The 20,677-nt window shown below is 41.9% G+C and overlaps 2 protein-coding genes across 4 annotated transcripts; one reads left to right on the forward strand and one right to left on the reverse strand.

Annotated features, from left to right (window-relative positions):
• Positions 1 to 1,036: 1,036 nt before the first annotated feature.
• On the forward strand, positions 1,037 to 8,210 carry LOC119316326 (protein STRUBBELIG-RECEPTOR FAMILY 3-like). The gene is made up of 17 exons (XM_037590637.1): positions 1,037 to 1,538; positions 2,469 to 2,598; positions 2,676 to 2,744; positions 2,964 to 3,029; positions 3,147 to 3,218; positions 3,312 to 3,383; positions 3,478 to 3,549; positions 3,636 to 3,701; positions 4,392 to 4,457; positions 4,563 to 4,969; positions 5,054 to 5,110; positions 5,207 to 5,595; positions 5,679 to 5,947; positions 6,045 to 6,183; positions 7,002 to 7,141; positions 7,268 to 7,424; positions 7,707 to 8,210. The coding sequence occupies exons 1-17, from the start codon at positions 1,418 to 1,420 to the stop codon at positions 7,791 to 7,793; spliced, it is 2,379 nt and encodes a 792-aa protein (XP_037446534.1). The 5' UTR covers positions 1,037 to 1,417; the 3' UTR covers positions 7,794 to 8,210.
• A 4,148-nt stretch (positions 8,211 to 12,358) lies between these two features.
• Positions 12,359 to 16,736, reverse strand: LOC119316327. Of its 3 annotated transcripts, none has more exons than XM_037590640.1 (6): positions 16,421 to 16,736; positions 14,457 to 16,182; positions 14,067 to 14,309; positions 13,122 to 13,986; positions 12,969 to 13,049; positions 12,359 to 12,875 (listed from the first exon to the last, which is right to left on the reverse strand). In XM_037590640.1, exon 2 carries the CDS (start codon positions 16,034 to 16,036, stop codon positions 14,786 to 14,788), a length of 1,251 nt encoding a protein of 416 aa, XP_037446537.1. In that variant the 5' UTR covers positions 16,037 to 16,182; positions 16,421 to 16,736; the 3' UTR covers positions 12,359 to 12,875; positions 12,969 to 13,049; positions 13,122 to 13,986; positions 14,067 to 14,309; positions 14,457 to 14,785. The 3 variants fall into 3 exon arrangements, with proteins under 3 accessions (XP_037446537.1, XP_037446538.1, XP_037446536.1); XM_037590641.1 differs by having other exon boundaries at positions 13,122 to 13,804; positions 14,067 to 14,368; XM_037590639.1 differs by having other exon boundaries at positions 14,067 to 14,368.
• Between the last annotated feature and the right edge of the window lie 3,941 nt (positions 16,737 to 20,677).

Genomic DNA, 20,677 nt, shown 5'->3' on the forward strand with positions numbered 1-20,677 from the left:
GTATACGCCACAACCAGGGCTTTGTTGTGCCTATATTAGCACACATTCAGGGCCAGTTCTTTTGGACGATTCTCCCAGAATCGCCCCCTTCTCAGCTTCTCTCAGAATCGTCACTCCATATTTTTTTACAATCCTATCTAATTAGACCTTAACTAGATAGGATTGTAAAAAAATGGAGTGGCGATTTTAGAAGAAGCTAGAGAGGGGGGCGGTTATGGGAGAATCACCCAAAAGAGCTGGCCCTGAGCGTTCTACAAAGGTAGGTTGAAACACCTCCATAATTTACCGTATCACAATGTAGACTGAAGCCATTTCTTTCTTATTGCTTGGGTCATATCCTATATGCAATCACATATCTTTTGTTGTGATTATTTACGGTCGCAAATAATTAGGGTGTTTTGCCTCACAGTAGATAGTCGGAAAAAAAAGCTAGGGCTATTTATTTTTTCAAACTTCAAAGGTTTTATAAGAAATTAGGAGGGTTCAAATTTGTAGACAATTTCCAAAGGATTTTTTATTTGCACTATATTTTATAGGATTTTCCCTCCCACTTAATTTTGTGATTTTTTTTCTTTTTTTAGAGGAAAAATATCTTTCTTTTTAATGTTCAACCTGCCATTGAATGAACTTTGGTGAACACAAAATCCTGTAGCATTGAAAGTGCGACATTGTAATTCTGTGTTTTGAGTTTTTTTTTACCTTTGCGGGAAAATGACCGAAGAATTATATCCTGATTTCGAGACAACAATAGTAAACAAGGAAGCGTAGACAAACGGGACAATCTACTCCACCAAGTAGCACGTGCGAGCGAAATATGACGATGGCATCCATCCAAGGTTCCGCCCCCAATCCTCCAACGGATCTCCGTGTCAGCAGGGCCCCATCCCCTTTCCCCTGCACGGGGCCGGTGGCATCAGCCTCGCGAGAATAAAAATCCCATCAACGCCATGCCCAGATGCAAATCCCCTCTCTTTTTTCCCCATTCGCCTTTCCCCCTCAAAATCCTCCTAAACCCTTTTCTTTCCCTCTCCTCGCCTTTCCCCATCACCACTCACCCACTCCCCCCTCTCTATCTACCTCCTTCCGCTTTTTTCACGCCCCGCACGCTACTCGTCTCACACTCCATTTCTCTCACTTCGCCGCCACTCCCAGAGGCCAGAGACCCCTCTCTCTCTCTCTCTCTCTCTCGGGACTCCTCCCCTTACAGCTACTAGATTCTAGAAGCCAACAAAAACAGACGGGGGCGAACCGGAAAAGCAAAACCCCAAGTCTACCACTGTCAGTTCTCCCTCTCTCTCTAGATCTGCGCGAGCCTCGGTTTCCGCGATCGCTGGCCGCGGCGGTTGCTCCTGCTGCGCCGTGCTGCTCCCGCGCGCGCGTGTGCCGATGGTCTGCTAATCCGTGGCCGGAGGGAGCGATGCGAACGGGAGGCGGGTGCCTCGGGCGGGCGGGGGGTCGGGCGCTCCTCTCGCTGCTGTTGATCGCCACGACGGTGGCATTGCTGCCGCGGGCGCTCGCCCTCACCGACGCCGCCGACGGTGAGCGCCCCCCTGGTTGCTGCCTTTGCTCTGCTTGCTGGCTCTGGCTCGGTGGCTCTGGCTGACGGATTGGTTTCCGAGCCGGTTTGAACGGGCTGTGCTTGCTTTGCTTCGTTTGGCTCTACTGATTGTGCAGTTGTTCGGGGGAAATGGACGATTTGTCGGCGGAGGGGAGGGGAGGGGAGGGGAGGGGAGGTGGCGTTAATTTCCATGCAGCACTCTGGCACCAGTGGGTGGTGAGAAATGTGCTGGGTTTTGGTTTCGCCGATTGATTCAGCTTGGTGCAACAGACAGGTGAGGGGTGGGGGTGTGGGCTTGTGCCGTATTTCTGGAGGTCATGTCGTCACTGAATTTGTGTGTGCCTGTCCGTGGAAGCGACGATGTGATGATATCAGACAATTCGGATGCTCTTTTCGATGTGGAGAGTGGAGGCTGAGAGCGATGTTTTTGGTTCTGAAGCAATGTGGTGACATGTTCTGCAGACTACCATCATTGTCGATGGCAATTGGGAAGATACGTGTCTGCTTTCAGTTAGGATTTGGTTGCAGTGGGAAAAATGCAGGAGAAAGGCGTGCAAGATTGGTTAGGTTGCTTACCGTGGATGCGAGCTTTGATCTAAGTTAAGCTTGCAGTCCCTCGTCGCCGATAGTTAATGCCAACATGGGTCTCAGTGGTAGAAAGCCGTGATGTAAAATGTGGCTAACTGCGTGAGTATTTTCTAGAGAAATGGTCTTAATAGCTGTTTATAGTACAATGCTGGATTGTGTCTCCAAGTACTTGATTTGGCTGTTCCTTTTACACAAGTGGTGTACTTGCAAATGCAGTTGCAATTTGTTTAGTATGTGAATGTATATTTTATGCCTACCGATGTTACAAAGCATTTTGTTTCTTGCTAATGGCTTGTTTGTCCTTCCATTTTTTTGAATGCAGTTTCTGCTATAAATGGATTGTATGTTGCACTTGGGTCACCAGCTCTTCCTGGATGGACTGCAAATGGTGGAGACCCCTGCGGTGAGAAGTGGCAGGGTGTTGTATGTATTGGCTCAAATATAGACGCAATGTACGTCAATTATTCTTTAAATTCCTTTCCCTCGTAGAACTTTATATTTTGGGCTTTTATCAACTCATTGTCTGTAGAAATTTTATTGCTGCAACGATGGGAGGACAGCTGGGAAGCCTAGGGAACTTCACAGCTATAACCACAATGTAAGGGCCTTCATCGTCAATTTTATTCCCTCACTCATGTTTGATAGTTGTATCATCTAATTATTCTGTCATATATTCCATGGGTGTTTGAGAAAAAAAAAACTATGTTTCATGGGTGAATTAATAACTTCTAGGGGTACATGTAATTATAGGCAGAAGTTACGTTGTCCTCTTATCCTGATTGAGTTTTCTGAGTATTTACTCTCCTTTTTTTTGTAGAAATCTTAGCAACAACAAAATCACCGGAACTATACCAGATGATCTACCTGTTACACTGCGGAATCTGTAAGTTCTGTTCTTACTTTGTGCACTCCTTGTTCAAAAAATAAATAAATTGTGCAGTTCCTTTAAGTGTTTCTGATTACATAACGAGATGATCTTTTTTCGTTTCTTGCTGCGCAGTTTTCTCTCGGACAACCAACTCACCGGAAGCATCCCGATGTCGCTATCAAAACTTAACAGTTTAACAGCCATGTAATTTATTATTTCCCTGTAATTAAAAGAGCCACATATTACTTTCCTCTGCAAGCTGTCTCACTCAAGATCTGTCATTCCGTCTTTTCTCAGGTCACTCAATGATAACCATCTCGATGGACAGCTACCAGATGCTTTTGGCTCCCTTGTTGGACTTATAAACCTGTAGGACTAACATATTTCTCTCTCTTTTTTGGTACTCGCCCTTAATCTTCATCCAGCTTGCTGATTACATTTGAGCTTTTATCGCAATTCATAGGGATATTTCTTCCAACAACTTCAGTGGTCCATTACCAACTTCGTTGGGAAACCTGTCATCACTAGTTACGCTGTATGTCTAGCCTACAACTTCTTTCTTGCATTTTTCCTTGTTGGCTACTTTCTTTTTACATTTTCTAATAACATGCTATTTCACAGGCGAATGCAAGATAATCAACTATCTGGGACCCTTGATGTGTTGCAGGGTCTTCCCCTCGGTGATTTGTATATCCACATTCTCTTTGCTGATTTACTTCTATTAGCACATCAAAATATATAAACAGAACATTGTCAATTATTTGATCAGTTAATTGTTGATTTTATAAGAACTTGATTGCTAAACAGAAACTTTCTTTCGGACATTGTATAGACATCCAATTTGACTGCAATTTGATATAATTCTGGACTTGCGTGCAAGTATGGCACACAGTTTCTGCTTATTTAGCATAATCAACCTCGAATTTCCTCAGTCAAGGCTGTACAATTCCACATACTTTAACAATGTATATGTCAGTTACACACTTGGCTCTGTAAGTACATTGTATAATCAGTTACAAAAAATGTAGCAATATTTTTACTGGTTATAAGGAACAGCTCACTAGATGAGTAATTTTGCATCTCTTATTTGAGCCCTTTATATATTGTACCTCCAGTTCTCCTCTGTGCTCCAGTTGTTTATCAGGACAATGGTATATCAGTATTTTGTTTCTTTCCTACAAACAGTTCTACAAAACAATAACCAGCCAGCACCATCTTTCATGCAATGCAGTTGATTTTTGTGATTAATAAAGAATATTGATGTCAGTCAAACTCACTGTCGATCCAGTTTGCAATGCAGATCATTGATAGCTTTGATTTTTGTAATGCATACAAATATATGCGCTTTGTTCTGATAATTTATTTCTCTTTTAACAGAAATATAGAGAACAATTTATTTTCTGGACCGATTCCTCCAAAGTTGCTCAACATACCAAATTTGAAGTAAGAAACATTTTCCCCATTTCAGGTCTATTGATGTCTTCTACAATTTCCTGCACTCGATACTTACACAGCTTATCAAGCAACTAATTATTATTTTTCCTGCAGAAAGGATGGGAACCCATTTAATACCAGCATTGCTCCTTCCACGTCACCCTCTTTAACACCGACAGGCCCTACACCGACACAAACACCATCATCTCCTTCATCCCCTTCAGGAACTCCTTCATCGTCTAATACACCCTCGAGCTCTTCTGGTGGATCCACAGCTCGAGACAGCAGATCATCCTCCGGGAAACACAAGTCTTCAACCCTAAGGACCGTTGGATACGTTTTTCTTGGCATTGTGCTGTTCATAATTGTTGTGCTGCTGGTAATCTTTTGCCTGTCCAAGTACCAAGAGAGACAGTCAAGACATGATTATACAACAAGTCAGGTGGGAAGGGTGCACCAAAGAGTTGAAGAGCCTAAAGTCAAGCAAGCTTCAGCGCAGCCAAGGAACGACGTTAAAAAAGGTATAATTTACTTACCTTTCTATTGTATAATACATCTGTTCTACTCTGTTATTTATATTGTGGTACATGATGTTTCATTAACAGGCTCAGCTGGGGTTCCTGACAGGAAGCATGTTCGTGAAATAAATTTGGCCATACCAGGTACAGATACTTGTAAATCTGACCACTAGTTCATACTGTAATATTGTTGACCTGTTTAAGTCCAAATGTATAATGTAATTTATCAACTGCTGGCAGCTGCTCTTGAGAAGCCTCCTGAAAAGAGAGAAGAGCGTGTAATTAACTTGGAGCGAACAGAGTCGGATATTTTTGCTGTGGAACCTCCGCCACCTCCACCACCGCCGCCGCCACCACCACCAGTGTCCCCACCACCACCTCCACCGCCGCTGCCACCGCCGCCGCCAGTGTCCCCACCACCACCTCCGCTTGTTGAAAAAGTGATTGTTAATCCTATTGTTAAGCCAGAAAAAAGAGCTAGCACCCCACCAAGGGCAGGTCCCTCGACATCTGCAACATCCTTTTCTGTTGCAACACTTCAGCAATATACAAATAGTTTTGGAGAGGAAAATTTAATAAGAGAGAGTAGGTTGGGAAAAGTATATCTGGCAGAACTTCCTGAAGGCAAAGTATGTACAATGTATTCTTCATTTACTCAAGAGGATTTTAGGCTTATTGAAATGGTGTCCTCATCTTCTTTTATCCTATGCAGTTACTGGAAGTTATGAAGATAGACAATGCCAATGGAAGAATACCAGTAGATGACTTTCTAGAGCTGGTTGCGTGTATATCAGATATTAGACACCCTAGCATCCTTGAGCTTGTTGGATACTGTGCAGAATATGGACAGCGGTTACTTGTTTATAACCACTTCAGTAGAAAAACACTACATGATGTGTTACATGAAAGAGAGGATCTAGATAGTGCACTGTCTTGGGGCGCCCGTCTCCAGGTTGCTCTTGGTTCAGCAAAAGCCTTAGAGTAAGCTGCATTCTACTTCAAAATATTTTTTCATGAATGATTAGTTTAGCTTGTTCAGGGGCTGCCTTCATATTTAAAATCGATGCTCTTCTTGCAGGTATCTCCATGACACCTGCGAGCCTCCAGTAGTGCATCAGAATTTTGAGCCAGCCAATGTGCTTCTTGATAATAGATTCTCAGTACGTGTTGCTGAATGTGGACTGTCTGTATTGACGTTGTCAAGTTCTGTTACACAGGTAACCTCAAGTGTTAGTTGTAAATCTTGTGCTTAGGGTGTTTTAGCCTTTTTTGTAACCAAAAGATCTACAACATTGATTAAAAAAAAGAAAATTTACCATGTTTACTTACAACTTGGAACTGTATGTTTTGTCAAGCTCTTAATCCTTTAGTCCTGGTCTATCTGACAATGAGTTCATGGAGGATACCAACTTCTCTTATGTAGAAAAACATGGCACCCCCAGTTCTATTACCACAATGAAACTTGTAAACAAGATCTGTTTCAACAGTACAGTACAAATTCTGAGTCTCGAAACACCCAGTCGTTAACTGGTTGAAATCCTAACAAATTATCCCAAGTACTGACCAAAATAATTAGACTTAAATGCAGAAAACATGATTTGCTGAAGCATCACTAGTCTTCATGAAGTATCATTTTGTTTTCCAGTGACCTTCAGAAACGAGCCATTGCCCCACAGTTGTTCAGTTGATTTCCAGCTTCATCGTGCATGAACATACTCGCATATAATTATGGAGATAATATAGAGCTAGCAAAACTGTGAGCCCCTGACATTGACAGCTATTAGGTCTAGTCTAACAATTTCCTTACAACTAGCTAGTTCTCTCTACATCTTTAGCTATTTTATGCCATGAAAGTCAATTGGAAAAGAAAAAGAAATTTGACTTGATCTATATTTATGGATTAATTATCTGGCAGTTGTTCTTGCTTCTGCACTTGTTTTAGGGAATTCTTGCTTCTGTACTTCGGTGACATGTGCGAATGCATCTGAAACCTATAATATATGGGTACTCACAGTTGTGTTCCTTTTGATTTCAGTTGTCTGGTCGCATGCGAGCACTACTAAATTACGAGGCACCTGAAATCCAGGAATCTGGAACTTTTACTGATCGAAGTGATGTTTACAGTTTCGGTGTGGTGATGCTAGAACTTCTTACTGGTCGTAAACCATATGACAGGTCAGTGATGCAATGTAATTTGCACTGCTTAATCAGGATCCTTTTTAAAATGTTTTTACATCATGCACCTCCACAAAAAATGCGGCGTTCTCATGCACCTATTTGTTATTTTCTTAAAATATGCAGTTCTCGTCCGCGACATGAACAACATCTTGTTAGGTGGGCCCAGTCTCAGTTTCATGACATTGAATCACTAATAAAGATCGTTGACCCTTCTATTCGTGGAGAGTGTTCTGAGAAAGTGTTGTCTCGTTTTGTCGACATCATCAGTCGCTGTATTCCGGTAATTCAATGCTTCCGTTCCTTCTTAGCTAAGCTGTACTTTTGAAGCACAAGACATGATACAATATGTGCTGCTTTGTTATAACTAGCACATCCTTCAGGTTTTTGTTGCTCAGATTTTTCTTTCCAATATGAATACGTGGGGTAAAAGCCATTATTTTCTTGGTGTCCTATAAGCTTGTTCACTATGATATTCCGGTTTTATTTAGCTCGTTTCAGGATGACAGCAATATAATGAGATGAATTTATTGAGCATGTGGCTGACCCGAAATTACTTATGCAGCCGGAACCAGAATACAGGCCGCCAATGTCTGAGATTGTCCAAGATCTAGCAAGTATCTTAAACGCTGCTGGTGAGGAATCAGAGTGATAAGCAAAATCAAGGATGGGCCATATATATCGAACGTTGGCGGCGTAGCCAATGAAGTATATTCAGATGAAACATCTAGCACATTCCGGGGAAACCCTGTCAATATTTTTATTGGACAACACCGTCAACCAGTGTACATGCTGATTTGGAGCCAGAAAGAAAGGAGGTAGTGGTACAGCCCCCATTTTGGGAGGGGGAGGGCAGGGGGATTCTCGTTGCTCCCGGGCAGAAGATCCTTGTATTCTAGGCTTCTAGCCATGATTGTATGAGGTGTATCTCTAGTAACCACCTAGAGTATAACTTTGGATAGTTTTTTTTTGTTTTTAACCTATTACCTTGAAGTTAGTGATGTTCGTACGTTTCTCTGCATGCCCGGGTCTCGTCTATCTATGAAGACAAAAGAAATGTTTTTTCTTACTCTATGTACTTTTAGAACTGTTACTGCTGTTGTAGTCTGGTAGATATGCTGTGCAGGGGCGAATGAAGTCCCTCACTTGACATGCAGGCGTTCTCTTCTACTACATATTGACACACAGATTCTACTCTGGAGGCAAAAGTACCCAGTCCGCGGACAATTAGTAAGAGTTCATGCGAAAGTGCTACTGTGAGCATTATGCGAAAGTGCTATTGTGAGCATTAAGCTCACATGCACCCTGTGCTACAGTAAAATTCATTTTTTTGAAGAATGTTCAAAACAATCTGAATTTTTTGTCAACAAACATTGACGGTCACGGCAAAAAAACAAAATCGATGCTCCAAAATACTTTCAAAAACATTTTTTTGAACATGATTTTGTTTTTTTTTTCTCTCCAAAAATTGTCATTTCATCACAATTTTTTTTTGCGAACTCAAAAACTTGTATTACTCAATCCCAGTATCAATACAATCCTCAGCAACTACCTCCAAAACTTCAGGAGGACCTGACCCTAACCAAGTCATAGTACAATTATTAGAACGACCAAAATACGCTAGCTTATCACTCGCCTTATTCTGTGAACGAGCGATACGAGTAATACAAGCTTGATGATGGTTTAGTAAAACCCTAATCTCATTAACCAACGACGAATAAAGTGAACGATCCGCATCACCACTAGTGATCATAGCAACGGCAACAGACGAGTCCATCTCAACTTGAATTGGAAGAGAAGTACGCTGGACCGCCGAAGATAACCCCTCCAAGCACGCATGAAGTTCTGCCTCCAAAGCGTCTCGGCAATATTGTAATGCCCTGCAAGCAGAGAAAATTATTTTGCCAACATCATTCTGCAAGATCATGCCCGCACCCGCATTATCACATGCCACAAAGGCTCCATCTGTGTTTAGCTTAGTCCACCCTTGCTTAGGCTTCTCCCATCCAGGCATCTTTGAACTATGCATATCCCTTTGTCCTTTCTTCTCCACTGTGATGTATGACTTCCTTTTAACTGGGTCGGCACCACTGTCAATCGTGATGGTCCTAAGAGAGGCAAAGTAACTCTGTAGATATCTTACGGATTGACACGCATGTGAAACACAAATCAATGTTTGTTGCAAAAAAATATTCAGATTTTTTTGAAACTTGTTAGATATTTTTTTCGATTTACTGTAGCAAAGGGGTGCATGTGAGTTTGAGTTCACATACTCCATGTCCTAATGCAGAGACTGGTAATGGGTCAAAAACCACATATACACGTCTTCTGCTATGGATGATGAATAGTGGTTGATGTGATATTTTGTTTGCAGTTTTTTATGGCAATGTGGCCCCTCGTATGTGTGTGTGGTGTAAACCAACTTTATCAAAAGGAATGACTTTATTAAGAGTGAAAAAACCTGTCAATTTCAAAACAAAAAAATTAAAAAAAGTTTGTCAAAAGGAATGACTATGTTAATAAAAGTTAAAAAAATGTGTTACGCCCAAAATTAAAAAAGCAACGTGGTAGCACAGCACGAGTTATTTTTTTTTCTTTTTTCTGGGCTATGTGCCTCTTTTTCTTTTTTCTTTTTGGGGCTATGAGAGCCTCTTTTCTCTTTTTTTTTGTTGCCTTAGGCCTTTCATTTTTAACGGCATGTGCCTATTTTCCTCACTTTTACCTCTCTTTTTTCCTCTCAGATTGGCAGCCGATTGCACCCGTGGAGGCGAACCAAATACAGGCAGCCCGGTAGATAAGCAGGGTGCATCATCCCACCGCGGGCAATGTGGGACAAAATTTATTCGAAACTGTAACCTGCGCCCTCGGCACATGGCGGCCAACTCGGTACGCAGGAGACGCGACACACAATCCGGCCCACGTGAAGTCTCAGTAAAGAAAAGAAAAGACATTATTTACGTGAGAGCTAAAAATAACCGGGCACTTCGGCCTTGTGCGCGGAATGGAACACACCAGCAGACTAACTAATTGCTACGTTCGTCTAAAAAAAACTAATTGCTACGTGATTAAAAAAACTAATTGCTACGTGATCCTCAAATTTTTTTTGCTACGTTTGCTAAAAAAATAACTAATTGCTACATTTGCTAAATAAAAAAATTCCTACATGCCCTAAAAAATAATAATTGCTATGTTATTTTATTCTAAAAAGAACTGCGGCACACCTGATTGTGTGTGTCGTAGATGCCGGAAACTGATATAGGAGCCGGCCATAAAATCATGCCCACATACATTTTAAATAACATTTGAACAAATCATACAAATTTCATGCAAACATGTCCAAATTCACTAAAGTTCGGACATAATTTACATAAAACGGATGGTATTTCGTACCTTCAAGTAAAATCTAAAGAACCGAAAATATCCAATTCGTCTCTCGAGCTCATCTACACCATGTGAACAGTCGATTTAAAAAAATACTAGAAAATTTTAAAAAACTCCAAAAAAATTCGTCTCTTGAGTGCATGATGTCCATGCCAAGTTTCAGCTCATCGGACATCCGAGTAGCTCCCAGCAAAAAAAAATCAGGCCCGAACAATGCAAAACAGTAAACTTTTTCACATACCTCAAAATTTTCTTTTTGAGATAAATGCACTATTGGTCACACAACTCTCTCGAGATGTGCAGTTTGGTCACTCATCTAACGCAGTGTGAATAACTGGTCACTCCACTCCATTTTATGAGCAAAGTGGGCACTTTGTCGTTTTCTGCCGTAACGGATGCACACGTGGCATGCTGACTAGGATCCAGGCCCACAGGAGACCAGTTTCGGCACGAAAACAAAGTCACGTGAGTGAGGTGTGAGGGCGATCTTTATACAATGTGGCCCCTGTAATATTTTTAGGTGTTTTATGCAAAACTTCCGGTGGGGTCAAAAGACCCGATCGACTAACCCTAAATCCCAAATCGATCGATCCCCCACCCCTCAAATCCCTAGCTCTCTCCTGTCTCCTTCGTCTCCCCCACCCCTCAAATCACAAGCTCAATCCGGCGCGGAAGGGATGGATAGGCTGAAGGAAGGGCAGGTTTTTTTTCCCGGAAGAGATGTGGAGGCGCGGCGACCCGGAGCTCCGGCCAGAGCATGGGCGGTGCTTGCTGACGCGCACGCGCGACATGTACGCTCTGGAGGGGAAGCTGCGAGGCCATGCCCTCTTCACGACGGTGCAAGGTGGTCGGCTGCCGGTGTCTCCGGCAATGCTGTTGGCGGCGCTGGAATCGCAGTGCAGTGTCCGTTCTGGTGATGTCAAGGTTGAGGTAACCTCGCCGCCGGCTGATTTCTTTGTCCGATTCCGCCGCAACGAAGACTGCACTCGCGTGGTTGTCAATTACTCCCATGTGCTTGAAGTTGGTGGCGAGACGATCCAGTTTAGGCGTTGGCATCGCGGCTCGTTTTGCGAGCAGTCCTCGCTGCCATTTTTTACGAAGCTGAGCTTCGATGGCCTCCCCCAAGAGGCATGGGACAGAGCATTTTTGGGGATGCTTGTGAACCAGCTAGGCGGCGAGCTCATAAAGTGTTTGAAGCCTGATGATCGCTGGTGCATTAGTGTGGAAGCATGGATGAAGGATCCTAACAAAGTGCCTAAGCGCTACGACGTCGAGCTGTCGGAGCCGGATGAGCCAATGTTCTGTTTCTGTCCGGAATCCGACGATGAAATATCGCCACCCACACCAAGAGAGCGTACTGAGAAGCGGACTGTAGTCCATTCAATTATCATCCATGTTGATTGGGTTGTTGATGACAGTCCAATCATACCAGAGTTTCCGGCATTGCGCGACTACCACGACGAGGACACTACTCGGCTTCACACATATGCCACCTGTAATGGTACAGTTGATGGCACTACTCCGCCAGTTGATCAAGATGGTGGCCGTGGGTTCGCTGGGCCAAGCTCCCAGGCGCGTGCAGGAGCATTGTTCTACTAGTTTCATGTGTTGTGCTGATCAATGATGTACTCGTCACTTGTGTACCAGTATGAACTGTTTGTTGTGCTAAATTATGATGTACTAGATATGTTTGTATTGAATTGAAATGCAATCTGCATATGAGATATTATGTGATTTTAACCACTTTCATCTGTTGTACTAATCTGAATATGAGACTTCCAACACTAGCACTACCATTCAGGTTGTGCATCATGTTCTACAAAGAGATCTCAACTCTCAACTACAAATACTAGATGTTCTTTAGTATCACAGCCATGACAAAATATGTGTGAGCATAAGTTAGAATTTCATGTATCACACAAACTCAGGGCACAAAAGATCATACACCTAACATGATTTACTCCTGTGACATGTCAAATGGTGCACTTTGAGTGGTGTTCATTTCAGTAGGACCAAACAACAAATTTTCCCAGCCTCTTGCTGCAGCTCCTATCCCTCTGGCTCCAGCTCCTCTCCCTCTTGCTCCAGCCCCTCTGCCTCTCCCTCTTGCTCCAGCTCCTCTTCCTCTAGTTGTGCTAGTGCTAGCATAAATAGCAGCAACATTTACAACAGCAGCTGCTGTAGCAGCAACTCTCCTCCCCCCAGATCTATTTCTCCCCCTACCTCTTAATGCAACAGCACCTTCTGTTGTTACAGTTGTGACCCTAGCTGCAGGTATGGAAGATCTGTTAGCAGCAACAAATGCACACTTTGTTGGGATAGGAGTGTCTTCTTCTATCTGAAAAGTTGGTGCCTGCAGTTAAGTTGCAAAATGTATGAGCACCAACACAACACATAAGGAAGAGCTTGATATTGAAGAGAAAATCAATGTCATTATAATTTGTACCTGTTGCCCTAGCTGTGAAACCATACTTGATCTGACATTCAATGGATCTAGCCTAGGATCCAGTTGAACCTCTTCAATATGCTAAATGAAAACACTTATGTGAGATATTGATATGTGCAAAAAGAAGAGGAAAAGGACTTGGAAACATTGTACCTGAAGTATTTCTGGTATGTCTGCATCTCCATTTTCATCTACTGTTGTGGGCCCTCTATTAATATTAAGAGATGACATGTCCACTTGCTCATGCACTGTTCTCCTCCTTTTCCTCCTTCGTCTTGCTGCTGGTTGTGTTTCATCCCCTTGAGCATGTTCTTGTGCAGCACCCTCAGCTTGTTCTTGTTCATCAACTTGAGGTTGTTCCTGTGCATGCCTCTGAGCTACTGCTTTAGCCTGTGTAATGGCTTTCAGTCTAGGACACCCAATCCTGTTATGGTTAGGGCGTCTACAGTAACCACAATGTATTGTCACTCCATGCTTGCTCAATTTTGTCCCATCTGCTTTTTCCTCAGGAGCCTTTCTTCTGCTTTTAGGTGGTCTGCCTACTTTCTTCTCATAAGATGGAGGCAAAACTGTTGGCCCATTTACTTGCTGCCACTCTGTCTGGTCTCTCAGGGGCATGATATTTGCACCATATGCTTGCATATAGGAATTTAGTGAATAACAGTTGTTAACCATCTGCTCGGGTTTAATCCTCTCAGATCTCAAGCATGCTATGGAGTGGCTACATGGAATACCAGTTAGCTGCCATCTTTGACACGAGCAAGCTAGTAGGTTCAGCTCCACTATGTATGTCATTTCAATGCTTTTAACAGAGAATGTTGCTCTACCATATCCTTCTGCACGACAGTTAGCAGTAAATTCAGTGTTTTTCTCTATTTTTTTCCTAATTTTAGGACATATCTGTCCTGCCCACTACTCTGTGGCCTCTCTTTGCTTGTTGTAATATCTGTTGCCAATTTTACAAGCTATGTGCTCTAACATGGACAGAATAGGCAATTCCCTGGCCTCTAATATCCACCTAATGTTCAGACATCAATACTGACATTTGTTAGGTACCGAGAGTAGGACAAATGCACTAACATAAAGAGAGAGAATTACCTGTTAAATACTTCACAACTATTGTTTGTCAGAACATCACACTTCACAAAGTCATTGAAAAATGCTCTACACCATTCATTGGGAGGCTTTTCTTCTAACCATGCATAAGCATCTGGACAATCAACCTTGAATGCATCCATGTTGGCCCTCCATTTTGTTTGATTGCTTGACCTTGCACACTTCCATAAGTGATTTTTCACCACTTCTCCCTTGTGTAGCTGGTTCATGTTCTGGTACAAATGTCTGACACAATATCTATGTTCAGAATCTAGAAATGCTTCATTAACTGCTCCTATTAGCCCCTACAACATATCTCACACATCACTATTGTGCGCTTGACAACATAAAAAAATCAAGCATAAACAATAATTTATTTCATAAATAACACACCTTTTGTTTGTCACTCATAATGCAGTAAGGGAATGTATTTATGATGTTCAAATCAATTTTCAATGTTGTTAAGAACCACAACCAGCTGCTGTAGCACTTCACCTCCACAATTGCAATATCAATAGGATAGATACAGTCATTTGGATCTATTCCTATTGCTGTCAGAATTTGGCCACCATATTTAGTTCTAATGTGGGTTCCATCAAGGCAGATAACGGGCCTACATGCTCTTAAGCAACCTTTTTTGCAAGCAGCCAAGCAAAAATACAAGTTACTAAATGTTTGACCCATCCTTTTCAGAAAGAATGCTGTGCCTGGGTTTGCTCTCATCAGCTCGTGACCATAGTCCCATACTTTTCCATATTGTGCCTCCTCATCTCCTCTATTTTTTTCAAACAAATTAATCTTGCCCTTGACAATTTGAACCTGGCCACCTTCATGTTGTACTTTGTCTCAACCTTGTTGGAAAAAGCCAGCAGACTCATGTGAGGGTCATCTCTGAAATCCTGATGAAATTTTTGTGCTAGCAAAGTAGCTGTCATTTCTTTCATATCCCAAACCTTTTCACAAGTGTGCACATCCACTAGTGTTTTAATGAGAAAGCAACCACTTCTTGAGTCTTTAACAACAATCATTTTCCAGCGGCAGTCCTCAACACATATGGCTTCTAACCTTTTTGCATTGTCCCTTGTTTTCCTAACTTTCACTCTGTTCTTCACAATGTAATTTGCTAATGCCTTTCTCAATTCTGCTGGGTTTGAAAATGTCATCCCAAGTTTGAAAGTGGGGTTCTCCATGTCTGTCATTGGGTTGGATGTCTTGAAGTTGAACTTGAGTGTTGATTCTGACTCTGGCAACTTCAACTCATCCATATCTACCACATCTTCCTCTTCTAATTCTTCTGACACCTTTTTCCCTTTCCTCTTTTCAGCTACAAGCTCATCCTTCAAATCTTTGTCCACATTTGTATCATATAGTGCATCATCTCCATCCTCAAAGTCATAGTCTGAATCTGCAAAATCCGAGTCAGAGCTAGTATCTGTTCCACCATAATATTCCTCCTCCTCACTGGAATCTTCTCCTGCATAGTATTCCTCATCGGCACCAGCTTCATAAAACTGCTCATTAGCACCAGCACAATCTACCTTTTCTTGCCCCTTCCTTCCCATGACAGCATCAGCATTGCAAGTATTGGGGAAAATATTTCTCCTAATGCGAGCTTCCTTCTCACCTGCATCTTCTACATGAGGACCACGATACATGCTGAACAGGTGCTCACCATAAGTTGGTGCTGATGGCCCACCCCTCTGCTCATGCACATAACTTGTCTTCACTGGACTGATAACTGTAGGTAGCTCAACTTTTTGCAACAGAACATCATCCCACAACTGCTTCTCCAGCATATTGTTGTGATCAATGAACACAATTAGTACTTTGTTCTGTTGACTTGCTGCTACCATAGCCCTAGCATGAGTTTCCAAACTAACTACTTGCAAACCATCATCTATACTTTTTCCAGGGATGCACCAATACATTGCAAAACCTGTTTTTGGTATTGCATATCCCAGATGTTTAACCATCTAGTCCAGTAAAGCACATCAGAAAGTTTTCCTATGGCAGCCATCAAATGTGTCAACTTGTTCCTCCATGTAGCTACGATTAATGCCAACACCACAGAACCATCCATTATGGTGAATTTCCACACTAAATTGTTCGGAATCATCACCTGCATTGCACACAATTTGAACAAAATTCAATTTTGATTCGGACAAACCCTAACCATATCACCCCCAAATGTCCACAGTTCAATAATCTGTCTTTAATCTTTGAAATTGTGACAACCAAACATTTGACAACTGACATAAGTACCAAATAATCACAACTACCAAAGTGCTCAAAACTTCTAATTTAACAGATAGAATCGACCTCAAACCCTAGCAGAAAATCCCCAATTTGTGACTTACCATATAAAGGCGCTTTGTCCCAGGGAAATCGACGGCGAGGAAGCAAATCGGCCACACCAGCATCTATGCCAGTGCCGACGACGGGCTCACCACCTACTATCCCCGCCGTGCCGCTGCCACTGCCTCCATCGGGCGCACACTTCCCTTCGGAACCAACCACATCGACGGCATCAGGATGATTACCGCCACCGCCGCCGACTGCGTCTCCATCTCCTAAGCCTCTGGCGCCACCGTCGTCGTCGATGGCGGCGCATTGATCGACCGACTCCATGCCGCCCTGCAACAGACGACGAACGGACTGGGTGGGGGAACTGAAACTCTAATGCGGGCAGGGTGTTTTCTGCAAAAAATAAACTTGGCCTCTCACCGCCGAAACTGATCTCCTGTGGGCCTGGATCCTAGTCAGCATGCCACGTGTGCATCCGTTACGGCAGAAAACGACAAAGTGCCCACTTTGCTCATAAAATGGAGTTGAGTGACCAGTTATTCACACTTCATTAGATGAGTGACCAAACTGCACATCTCGAGAGAGTTGTGTGACCAATAGTGCATTTATCTCTTTTAAAAAACTCTAGATCGGTTTTTTATCGGTTTGGTTTTCTCAGTTTAGATTATTTTACGAACATTCATTCGTTAGTTCGTTTTATCGAACAAATTCGTTCGTTTGCCTCGGTTAGCGAACGTTCGCACCGTAGTTTTTTTCTTTTTATTTTATTTTCGGTCAGGAACCTATCTGTGATTATTTTTATCGCAGATTAGCCCTTGATCTTCAAACCCTCGTAACTTTTTAACCGTTCGTCCAAATCCAGTGAAACCAACGCCAAAATCTTCGTCTCGAGCTCCTCTTTCTGGTTAATCCACTTGGACATGGTTTTGAAAATTTATAATTTGGTTTCAAGCAAAATTGAATTCGAAGTTCTTTTGACCGTAGTTTCAGTTCCGTAGCTCCGAGTCGATTGATTCTTTTTACAAATCGAAGCTCTTTAGTTGAACTTTCAGATTGGATCTTCTTATTTGAGTTTTATCATTGCTTCTATGCTTGAGTGCTTATGTATGCTATTATTTGTTTGCGATAAAATTCCCGAAGTGCGAAGCGTGTTACTACGAGTCTCTAGGGTTTGCAGATCGTTAGCAAGGCAAGTAACACATTGATCATACCCCCTTATTACCCAGTTTTTATGCATTAGCTACAATCCTCAAACATTGCATGAGTAGGATCTTTTAACTTGTGGGTATTGGGAAGTAGATGATGAGGTAGAACCTATTGCCCTTTTATTATCAAACCCTTGGGAGTTACTTCTACGTTATGCTTAGGTTGTCATGCTATGCTCGTAGATGTGGTTTGGTTTGAGTGATCCATGACAGATGTGAGATTGTTAATTAATGGTTAACTTGAGGTGGCTACTTAAATACACATCTGGGTGGATTGGTTGCGGGCACCTGGGGATATACCAGTGTTGTCCTTTGGTTCGCCACCCAGGCTCAAAGGGATCATAAGATTATTCATGCTAAAAACTTCCATGCGCAGCCACAAGCTATTATGGGCTCTAGCATAGTTGAGTATGTTGCATGACCTCTTTCAGTGGTAGGCTAGCAGATGTAGGGGAAAGTAGGTGTAACTGTCTACCCAGAGTAAAGAGTTAATACTTCTGAAAGACTGTGTCTCGGTCATCCGTTTCTCAAACACCATGTAGTGCGAGAAATCCAACGGAGGAGATCGAGTCTTGTGAGGAAAAGTGCACAAACCTCTGTAGAGTGTACAAACTAATCATTGTTAAGCGTGTCCCCAGTTATGGACATCTTGAGTATCTGGTTCTTGGATTATCCTGTTGATCTCGTCACTCTAAATTAATTTGTTGGGTTGTTAATACTGTTTAATTGGGATTGAGATGGGGTTATCATTCTCAATGTTTATCAACTACCATGATAGTTAAACAAAATATATTCCTTTGTTGTAGGGAAAAATTGGCTTTTCGCAAAAACATTATAACCATAGAGCCTCCACCAGCCATATATGCATGTAGTGATAGCATTTACTTGTTCATTGCTCTACTGTGTTATCTTGCCAGCATATTCCATGTGCTGACCCGTTTCGGGCTGCAACATATCATGTTGCAGACTTTTCAAACGAAGAGCAAAGTGCGCTAGGTCGTTTGTCGTGCACTCAGCTATGCCGTTGGAGTTTATGGACTCGCTTTATCTTCCAAGCCTTCCGCTGTTATCTTATTTAGATGGCCTTAAGCCATATTATTGTATTAAGTTCTCTCTTGAGACTATTGATGTAATAAGTGTGTGATTGCTACTCTGTTATAAATCCTTCGAAATACTGTTTGTGTCAGCATTACCGATCCAGGGATGACACTTATGCATAGAGATTTGACTGTTTGAGGTCACATCGCTACAACCCCCACCGATTTGAGCTAGGCGGTTCTTTCGGTTCAGGGGTATCACGGGCATTTCGCATGTCGGGATTTCACAGGAGGTGGGAGTTTTTGCGCGCGTTGTAATTTTGGAATAGCAAGGCGCGGGTTGAGATGGAGGGAGTTGTCGGAGCACAATGAGACAAGGATATATCTTAAATATTTTGGGGTAACAAGGTGCGGGTTGAAGAGGCGGGAGTTTCGCAGCACGATAGACAAAGGCGCTAGCTTGTAATTTCGGTATAATAAGGCGCGGCTTGAAATTTCAGGAGAACAAGCTTAACGTGTACCCCCAAAAAAGACAATTCGCACCTCAAAACTAGAGAGAGCTATGTCCCGTTTTACTATATTACTAAAAATGCATTCAAATATAACAAAAAAACTAAAAAAATCAAGACAACAAACATAACGTGTACTGTACCAAAACAATTAACACTTCCCTCAACAATAAAAAACAATATGTGTTGTCTAGCATATGGACTAAATTTGAGTACATTTTCCCTGTTTGAATTGGATTGTACCCGGGTTAGTTATACAACCATCTAAATATTATCTTCACAACACATGACATGAATATAGGAGAAGTAAATTCCTATATAAATACAAACTACATGTACATACGATCTCAAATTCAAATATATGTATAGATTTCATGTTGAATTCAAATCATAGTACATTTATGCTCTAGCTAGATGTTCGAAATCTAAACCATGTATGATATACTACGTACAATGTGTTTAACAAGCACAACACACACACAAACACCATTTAGACTAGTAAGGTACACGTGCATTGCACGCATGAGATTTTGCAACCAAATAATGAATAAATACCACATTATAGCATGTAAGCTTTGAGTCATATATACATGATGTAGATGTTTGTTTAATTCTTATAGTTCATTTCATTCAAAATCATCTAGATTTTATAAGAAAGTTAATCTATTTTAAGATTCATGGAATTGTGCGTTGTAAGGCATAAAGTAAAAATAAATAATGGCAAATCATGTAGAAAAACATTTGTGCAATTACGATACGGAAGATTCTAGAACAAAGAAGAAGTGCTTGTGTTTTGAGGTTTGTGCATTATGCTTAAGTTCAACCATGGAGTCTTCTAGATTGTACATGTGGCAAAATCTGGTGGAATCCAGATGATATCCAATGGCCAGTTGAGCTCAAATTTGCCATCTTTGCACCATCGGATTGGCCTCATCTAATGACCATCTTTCAAAGTTAAAGTTATCCGCATACTATATAAAAAATATAATATATAATATATATGGGGGTATAGATATAGATATGTGAGCCGAAAGCCACCCATCATCTTCAATTAGAATAGTGTGTCCATGCACGGATGCAATATGGCCAAACGATGTCTGCCATCGATATTTCAAATACAAATCAGTCTGACCTTGTTCAATGTGTATACGGTACAACATGCTCGTTTCCAAACCACACCACGCATATCTCAGTTATATTCATGCATGCATGGGTTTCAAACATCATGATCTTTTATTCAAATATTTGAATTCTACTTTACATTGATTATGATGTCACCTAGTCTTTTACACCCACACAGTCATCTTCTCTTTATAATTGTATCATTAACTTTCTCTCGTGCATGCATGCACACACAGTACCAGTCGGTATTATCCATCGCACACATGCAATCTTTTTCTTCAGGTCGGTCTCCCATGCATGCACACACACACGCACACACACGCACACACCTCCCCCTCCCCATCATATCAGGCATTCTTTATCTCTCACGTGCATGCACAACGATCAATGTTCCTCTATGTGTGTGTATATATAGCTAGGTCTTTCACAGTTTTCCA

This window comes from Triticum dicoccoides, chromosome 6A (assembly GCF_002162155.2).
Source record: "Triticum dicoccoides isolate Atlit2015 ecotype Zavitan chromosome 6A, WEW_v2.0, whole genome shotgun sequence".
NCBI lineage: Eukaryota > Viridiplantae > Streptophyta > Magnoliopsida > Poales > Poaceae > Triticum > Triticum dicoccoides.

Coding starts and splice junctions, on each gene's coding strand:
- LOC119316326 (XM_037590637.1), top strand. CDS start 1,418: ATGCGAACGGGAGGCGGGTGCCTCGGGCGGGCGGGGGGTCGGGCGCTC. Junction 3,219..3,311: donor CTTAACAGTTTAACAGCCAT/GTAATTTATTAT, acceptor GTCTTTTCTCAG/GTCACTCAATGATAACCATC. Junction 7,142..7,267: donor GGTCGTAAACCATATGACAG/GTCAGTGATGCA, acceptor TAAAATATGCAG/TTCTCGTCCGCGACATGAAC.
- LOC119316327 (XM_037590640.1), bottom strand. CDS start 16,036: ATGGTTAAACATCTGGGATATGCAATACCAAAAACAGGTTTTGCAATG.